This window comes from Oncorhynchus tshawytscha, linkage group LG09, assembly GCF_018296145.1.
Source record: "Oncorhynchus tshawytscha isolate Ot180627B linkage group LG09, Otsh_v2.0, whole genome shotgun sequence".
Taxonomy (NCBI): Eukaryota; Metazoa; Chordata; class Actinopteri; order Salmoniformes; family Salmonidae; genus Oncorhynchus; species Oncorhynchus tshawytscha.
The window spans coordinates 82,664,866-82,674,107 of NC_056437.1; the positions used below are offsets into that span (position 1 = coordinate 82,664,866).

Here is a 9,242-nt window from a genome sequence, read left to right on the forward strand (position 1 = left end):
CAGCAGACTGTAGCTCCAGCGTGCATGCAGAGGTAGGTAGGCAGAGAAACAAGGGGAAATACCAAGAGAGGTAGGTCAGTGGAGAGCTTGACCAATGACTAAGCAGCCCTGCAGATTCCATCACAGGCTACTGTTAGGAGTCTGACGAACACACAAGAGAGCAGAGAGCTGAGGAATGTTCTGAGAAACACTCCCTAGTCTCCTCTTATAGTCTGTGTACTATACACATAACTCCCACTGTGTACTGTCTTAAGATAACTCAGATTTACTTATGAACTACCCTCATGGGACAACTGACAAACATTGGATTTACCCAATGAGCACTCAAAGGGTACCATACATTGTCCCTTAAATACTAAAAATGTTTTGCCTGTATAAAAACACGTTAACAGCCTTCGACAGCAAACTACTTCCGGATAACAGTGTCCTCCATGTTGCATCTGACTAAAGAACAGCTGACTCCAGCTGTTGCCTGTGTGTGTCTCTGCCTTCTCAGCGTGAGCAGTGAGTTAGCTAGCAGGCCCAGACACATTCCCATTTATAGTGTGTTTCAGCACGATGGAAGAGGTTAGAATGGAACGTGCAGAGAGGTGCAAACAATTTCTTGAGTGTTTTACATATATAAATAAAGCAAAAAAGTCACACTTGTGAAAAGACACAATCAACATTTGTGTTGTTCCTCCCTGATACAGTAATTCATGGAAGATGTATCGCTAAAAAAGGTGAGCAAATACAACACTTTATTAACATGATTACATTCAAGCCTGAGGCAGAGAACGCTAGCTTAACTCTTTCTAACTGTACAACAAGAAAGGATGGGTATGGGGGCAGGGTGTAGAGTCTCGCAGCCATTGGAACATGTAAAACAAGAATGCTGTTTTACTGCTCATCAATCTCAGCCAGAAGGATACTACAGTATCTCTGCTACCTTAAGGCCAACCCTGGCACATATACACATCTATAGAGTCCATATATCACCAGATAGTTAAGTGGGGAGCATTGAAGAGAGAAGGGGGCAGTCTTAATCTCAGAACACAATGCAGACATTGACTTGACAAGGCCTGGATACTGGGAGGTAATAAGTCATGGCCCCTGATTTGTCACTATAGGCTGACGTGTCTGTGTACATGTATGTATGTTATGCTGTGTGCTCCTCCATGACACGTGTGCGCGCACTCACACACACACACACACACACACACACACACAATGTTCCAACACTGCTACAGCTTGAGTATGGAATAATGGGCTTTAGTGGAGATTGTTTCCTTTCTAGTTTTGACGGGGCCACGATAACATATTCACAGACTACTATAGGTGTAGGGTACCGTTCAAAAGGTTTGCAGACCCGACCCATAACAAGCAAAAAAAAAGACTGCTGAATATTCAATACTCTCTTTCCTTATTTGTTACCCTCTGTCTTGGCAATGTGCCATTGAAGATTTGATGGAGAAAGTACTGTTCAATACTGTTGATGGAGTATAGTGAGGATATGGAAGAATGACTGTGGGTTGGCTTCTGATCTTAATTTTTCTCTTTACATTTGTCAGTGGCTGCTCGAAAGTGGCTGCTCTATAAGGTCTATACTAGTCTATAGGGTTTGAGAAGGGGGTGTCCAGGACAGTAACACACATTTATGAGCACCTTACACTGACCCCCCACACCCAAAACAACACAGGAGAGTGATAGTGAGAGAAGATTAAGGAACAGAAATGTGAAGTTCAAACAGAAGGAACTATGGACGTGACACAGAGCATGCCTCTGCTGCTAAGCACACACAGACATACAGGAGAACCATGAGCAGACAGAGGGAATGAAGGGAGGGTTGGGGTAATGATAAGGGAACACCTTCAGCAAAGCAAGCAGCACGGGAAGGAGCCCCAAATTCCACAGCTCCAAGATGTAGCCTCGGTCGCAGAGCAAAGGTTCAGTGATTTTAGACCTCTATACCTCCAGTTAAAATGTAAATATGCAGTTTACACCGCTGCTGACAACGGTTATGCATATTATACAATTACAGTACAGAATTGTATTGCATACCACCTATGGATCTATCAAGATGTTACTCCACTTCAATTGTATTACATTTGTGCAGAGTAGAGTAGTGCAGGTTACTTACCAACGTGGTAAATGAGAGGCCAGATCAATGAGGTGAAACCAGTCAAACATACACACACGTTTTACATACTGTAGATAATATTAGACTTCAAACTTGTGCAGAGCGGAGCAGCGTACATGGTGGTTTTCTGATGTGCTAAATGAGAGCCCAGCCCCAGATCATTGATGTGAACGCTGATGCTGATAAAACAGACAACATGTTATTCTAATCTTGCCCCTCAGAAAGCCAGTCACACGAGGTGCCATGCCATTCGTACTGTATGTAGACTCGCCAGTGAGCTCCCCCAGCCCCAGGGCTGCCGCAGCACAACTTGGCTGGGTCCCATATAGCAGGCAACGGAGAGAAGTTATGTCTCTCATAACAGAGGAGGCTGTATGGGCTGGGTTTCTGTATAAGCACTTGTGACATCTGCTGATATAAAAAGGGCTTTATAAATGAATTGGATTGATTGATTGTTTCACCTTGAGGGAGGAGAGAGAGAGAGAGAGCACTTTAAATGCAACTGTAAAAAATAAAGATAATAGTAAAGCTCAGACAGTAATGCTGTGTTCATGTGCTAGTCGGAACTAGGAAACTCAGAAATGTCCGACTTTGCTAACTGGTTGTAGTTATCCACGTGCCGGTTCAACCAGTTAGGAAGTCCGAAATGTCTGAGTTCCGACTAGCATGTGGAGCATGTGAGCGCGGCAAAATGCACGGCAGGTGGTAATGTACACACAAACCACCCCAACTTAGATGGCATGGTGCCACTAACATAGTGATAAAGTCAGTCTAACAAAGAGGAGCATAAACATAAATACTACAGAAGAAGCTGTAAAATAGAAACTAAAGGTAAATAATGTATTGTGTCATTTTGGAGTCAAATTCATTGTAAATAAGAATATAATATGTTTCTGAACACCTCTACATTAATGTGGATGCTCCCATGATTACGGATAATCATGAACTAATCATGAATATTAATGAGTGAGTAAGTTACACAGGCATAAATATCATACCCCCTCCAAAAATGATAACCTCCCCTGTTATTGGTAATGGTGAGAGGCTAGCATGTCTTGGGGCATTATTATTGTGCCTCTGTTACTTTCTCATTCATCATTATTCATGATTCATTCAGTATTAATTTACCATTCATTTCTATTGGGCACAAAATAATCTGAAACACAACCAAAAACAAACTGAAAATGCATCCAACAAGTTTGTAGAGTCACGAGCTTGATGTAGTTATTGTGTGCTAGGAATATGGAACCAAATACTAAACTTTTGACTACTTTAATGTCCAGATACTTTTGGTTCCCTAAAATGGGGAGACTATGTACAAAACGTGCTGTAATCTCTAAACGGTTTACCCCATACGGATTAAAATACCCTCAAATGAAAGATGACAGTCTACACTTTAACCTCATTGACATTGTATCACTGAAGATCCAAAGTGGTGGAGTACAGAGCCTAAACAACAAAACATGTGTCACTATCCAAATACTCTTGACCTCACGGTCGTTAAATATAGAAAATACTGTGTGTTGGGGACCAAACATAGAGGGTGTCTCCAATGTATTCTCTGTGACGTGTGTGTCAGGTTAAAGCTCATATAGGCCTGTGATGGAAAAGGTCAATTGCACTATAGTATACATGGGGGGCAGGTATGGGGGTCAAAATGCTGAGTGCCCTTGGGAGACAAGGTACATTCAGTTCTGCTTATTGTGCGCTTTAGAGCATTGGCACTGGAACGCACATAACACAGTCATTAGCTAAATGGGCATTATAAATCAAGTACTGTATTAACGGCCTTGGAGACACATTGTCATTTTTTCATTGTCATTTTCCCTTCTGTGGCAATACAAGCTGGGCTCATTTTAAATCCATCTTGAAATGTAAGGATGTATTAACTGAATAAACACATTTCATGTTAGATTATCAAACGAGACAACAACTTTTGGTGGAATTCGTATTTGATGTGAAATAGCCTGCAAGAGAAACGCATTGATGTTGCAAATGACGTGCTTAAGCAGTGCGTCAATGGCACAACTTTACACAAAATTTGATTTAAAACGATATTAATTTCGAATATTTTAAATTTAAAAGCAGACAAATTGCAGTGTTTTCTGGCCAGGTACTATGCAACAAAGGCTGTGGTCAGTTCATGAAGTTCTGGAGAGTTGCCAAATAGTCACTTCATCATCTTCAAACCAATTAGTCAAATAATGACATATGCCCAGATGTTCTATTCATAACAGGTCAATGAAGCTAAACAGAATATCTTACCTGAACATCGGGGATCATTTCAGGCTCTTTAACTGTCTCTTCTTCTACAACATTGATGTCTTCAACTACTGGGGCAACTGTTACTGGTTCGGTTATTACTTCAGCTTCTACCACTTGTGGGGGTACCTCCACTTTTGGTACTATCACCGGTGGTGGTATCTCCACTTTTGGTACATCCACTACTGCTACTGCTGGTGTCAATGCTCTGGCAGGAGGAATGTCGTCTCTGTTGCCTACTTTAATCCTCTTCTTCTTTTCCTCTGGTTGTTTTTTGGGGATGAATTTGGCTGCCAAGACAACAGCAAGAATGGTAAAGAAGAGCGCAGGGAGAATGATAGACGCGTCAAGTTCCATGATGGTAGAACTATTTAATGTTCACTTGACAATTGTTGTTTTCTGCAGATGTAATAAATAGTATTTTTATGTGTACATGCAAAAGTGTCCTTCTTGTTGCAGATGCCAGCTTGTGTGTAGGTCAGAGTGTAGTCCCGCGCGCACTGTAAATCATCTCACGGCGCTTCCACTAAACACGAAAGTATAAACCTGCTGGTGTAAACGCAGGCTATAAAGCTGAGCGTAATTTCTGTCGACTTCCCTCCTCAGACTTTGCATTCATCAACCAATGGTTGCGTGCAACGTCATAGACTGTGCGGTCGGACACCAGCTTGCTACAATGGTGGTTTCAAGACTATTTGGAACCTGGAAAAACTATTTTTCTCAGATGGAGCTCGTTTTTCACAGTTGTCTTGAACTCACTGAACTCGAAGATTGCCGAGTTTCCAGTTGTTTTGAACAGCAATTTTCATATGATTATATTAGCTGGGTCATTCCTACATTGCGGTGCCTTCCTTTTCTGTCCCTAGGATATATCACTTCTTATTTAGGTCAAAATGTGGATTCCACAAGGCTTTAAATATAAGGTCAGGTGTCCTTTACCTTAAAAACACAAAAATATGGGTATTGAAAGGGAATTTGATGCATTTTGAACACTGTTTCAGTGGAGGTAAGCGTTTTTGCCATGACCCCAGGTGTTGTTCATCAAGTTCCACGAAAAATACAAAATATATAACAATATAAGCCATAACATATTTAAAATCTTTCTTCATTGTTTTATAGTCCTAGTTAAATTCTCTCTTATAAATAACGTTTTTTTCATGATTATTGTATTTATTATTTTAATTTATATTTTCTGTGTGTCCCTGATATTACCTTCCACCCTGTTAGTTTGTTGTAATTCTCCATTTAAGAAAACAACTCCTTCCTACAATGCCACCACATTCAGGAAATGTCATCATGTCTTTGGTGGGAAAACAATGGTGCAAAGTTAAATATAAACACTCAGTTTTATATATTTTTCCACATTTCATGTTAGTCTGTATGTCCCACTCATACATTTCCACCCTGTTGGGCTAAATTATAGAGACATTTAGCAGAATTTCAAAATGTTACAAAATGTTTGATAGAGAAGTTAAAATCCTGTTCCAAGTGGTCACCATTATGCTAGCTCAACCTTTCTCACTCGCAGAGCTATGGCTAATAGCTCTAGGCTCCAAATTTCCACCCTGTTAGGATTATGCATTTTACAGGTTGAAAAATACATCAAAAAAAAATTTGGTGCCTGAGCTTGACCAATATGTTTTTTTGAAAAGTCAAACATTTCCCTTTTCTGATAGAATACTTGCATTTAATTTTTTATTCCAAAGGTTATGAGGTCCAAAAGGCACCACATTGTAGGAATGAACCAGCTGATAGGTGAGAAAATAGAAGAAACCTTGCACACCGCTCTTGCTAGTATCGCTGCTCTTTATTAATGAAGCTTTACGTATCGGCCTCAAGGCCTTCGTCAGAGCTTTTGTGAGGATTTACAATTTGTACCCTTATGTAGACATTGCTCCAATGCATAAAATGGGGTTGGAGTCGAGGGAAAATAAGCAAGTGTTACAAAATATAACGATGTGCATTTCATAACTATTCTAATAAAGTCTGAACATAAAACGTATTATACACGTCTATAAAACCACAATGAGGACAAGTAGGTTTTCATAAATCATTTGGTACAGTGCAAGAAAAAACATCAAGAGTAATCTGAAGTGATGGCATTAATTCATGTTCACATTTACAACATAACATGGATGGTCATTTCATAAGACCTTTCAGGAATCATTTCTGGAGGGTGAAAATCCAAAAACATTCTCTTTTGCTCAGAGTATTATTTATATCCACCTCCCCCAGTGATGCGTTGTGCAGACCGCACCACCCTCTGGAGAGCCCTGCAGTTATGGGCATTGCAGTTGCTGAACCAGGCGGTGATACAGCCCAACAGGATGCTCTCAATTGTGCATCTGTAAAAGTTTGTGAGGGTTTTAGGTGACAAGCCCAATTTCTTCAGCCTCCTGAGGTTGAAAGGCGCTGTGCGCCTTCTTCACCACATTGTCTGTGTGGGTGGACCATTTCAGTTTGTCAGTGATATGTACGCCGAGGAACTTAAAACTTTCCACCTTGTCCACTGCTGTCCCGTCGATGTGGATAGGGGGGTACTCCCTCTGCTGTTTCCTGAAGTCCACGATCATCTCCTTTGTTTTGTTGATGTTGAGTCTGAGGTTATTTTCCTGACACCACACTCCGATAGCCCTCACCTCCTCCCTGCAGGCTGTCTCATCCATGTCGTTTCTAATGATTTAACTTTTATGTTCACTGATTCTGTTTGAGAGAACGAGAGGTTTTACCTACATAACACAACCCACATGGACATTTAATCATGTAGATAACATGATTGGACTACGTAACAACGTTGTTAATTTGGAACCGTTTTCCTGTATGTCGGTGGCAGAAATAATTCACATGAGCGGTCATGAGTAGATCTTCATGTTTTGAGAATTAAGCGAGAGCTACATGTAGCCACGTGTGCACATTTGTTCATACCATTTGATAGGGAGTTATTAGCCCAGTTATAGATGATTTGAAATGGGGGAGTGATTACTTCCTACAAGAACACAACACGTATGCATTTCTAGTAATCTTTGAAAAGTGAGTCAAGTAAATAGCTTTTTTCTAGTCTTAAAGGGGCAGTGTTGTATTTTCAGACACGGTTGAATAAACTAAGTAGCCAATAGGCAGAGGGTAGCATAATTTGTCTGAATCTCTGTAATAACGGTAATAATGATGCATTTTATTTTGTAAAGTGGTTCCTTGCATCAAACAGCACAACAACATTTTCAGTCACATCCTTGTCTGAAGGACATTAAACAAATTCATGTCAAGCCCTGCATGTTTTTTTTCAAGTCACATGGAACATAGGCCTACAATGAACACCACACATTGGCTACTACTGTAGGCTGAATGATACTTATTTCCATGTTAAAATGTTACAGGATGCATTTTCTCCATTATTTCTGATGATTGGCCACTCTGGTAGACCTACATTATGATCAAATAGCTACAGTAGCCTACTTGATTACAGCCTCAGTGTTCACAGTAAACGCGTGCCGGAAGTTGCACAGAACTTTCACAATGTTCAAGTTTGCGCTCAGCAGACCTGAAATTTGCTCAGTGCTGAAAACAATTAGAGGGATCATTGGTTGTAGGCCAAATCATTCAGATGTTAGACGTTTTCTGGTCTGATAAACTGCGCTGTAGCTCTGACACTTTCAACCGCAAAATGTGGAAGGGCCACATAGGCGGCTGCAGTGGACTGAGATGCAGCCCATGAAAAAAAAACATATCTTTAGCTTAACCTGACAGATTTTGATGGTTATTTTTGTATTATGTTACTTAGATTGACACGTGTGTCAATAGACTCTAGGGGGTATTAAAGTCGCCATTGGCCTCTTGGCAAAATCCCTGAGCAGTTTCCTTCCTCTCCGGCAACTCAATTAGGAAGGAAGCCTGTACAGTATATTTGTATTGACTGGGTTTATTAATACACCATCTAAAGTGTAATTAATAACTTCACTATGCTCAAAGCGATTTTCAATGACATAAAAAGTTTTTGGGGGAAATGCCCCAACCTACCAATAGGTGCCCTTCTTTGCAATGCATTGGAAAACCTCCCGGGTCTTGAATCTGTGTAGGTTACAGAAATTAGGTAGTCACTGTTTTCCTCCTGAAATTAAGGATTGCCATAATAAAAGGGTCTGAATATTTAATGACAAGACATTTCAGCTTTCCATTTTTTAAATTAATTTGTAAAGATTTTGAAAACATAATTCCACTTTGACATTACAGGGTATTGTGTGTAGGCCAGTCACAAACACATGTAAATGTAATCCATTTTAAATTCAGGCTGTAACACAACAAAATGTGGAAAAAGTCAAGGGGTGTGAATACTTTCCGAAGGCACTGTATTACCCTTATGTTGTTCCCAATGTCCATGAAAACAAACTGTGTGTACTCAGATCACTGAATATCCCATTGCCAAATGCCCTGCCCAATTTGACACTATCACAGGAAAATTCCAGCCAGCCATACTAGTGACGTACTGCTTCCTCAGTATTTATGATTCACTAGGGTTTGCTTTGGCAACTACCATCACAGGTACCAGTTTAGTAATCTTAGATACTAAATCTATTAAACTAACAACTGCAACACTATTGATATGGGGTTAAGGTAAGGGCTAAGGGTAGGCCAATGGTTTTGGATAGTTGTTTTTGGATAGTTTTGGAACAATTTATTGATTTAGTTGAGAATCTATAAAAGAATCTGTAGAGGGATTCTGATAAATTGGGATGAAACTATGGATAAGTAGAATGAAACATTAATACGTTGCTGCATGAAAAAATAATTTATTAACTCATCAATAATTTATTAACTTTGATCTGGTTAGCGTCAATGTATGTCTGGGTTTACATCTAAATATCTT

At 40.1% G+C, this 9,242-nt stretch overlaps 1 protein-coding gene across 6 annotated transcripts in view; it reads right to left on the reverse strand.

Moving 5' to 3' along the window:
* LOC112226188 (E3 ubiquitin-protein ligase RNF12-B) overlaps positions 1-4,970 on the reverse strand; it is a 28,391-nt gene extending 23,421 nt beyond the window's left edge. For 3 of the 6 annotated variants that reach the window (XM_042327680.1, XM_042327677.1, XM_042327679.1), the window contains exon 1: positions 4,385-4,964. In XM_042327680.1, the coding sequence (XP_042183614.1) occupies positions 4,385-4,738 (354 nt within the window). In that variant the 5' untranslated portion in view covers positions 4,739-4,964. Of the gene's footprint in view, positions 1-4,384 lie in introns of all 6 variants that reach the window. The other 3 variants (XM_042327676.1, XM_042327682.1, XM_042327681.1) reach the window with 3 other exon arrangements.
* Positions 4,971-9,242: the final 4,272 nt, after the last annotated feature.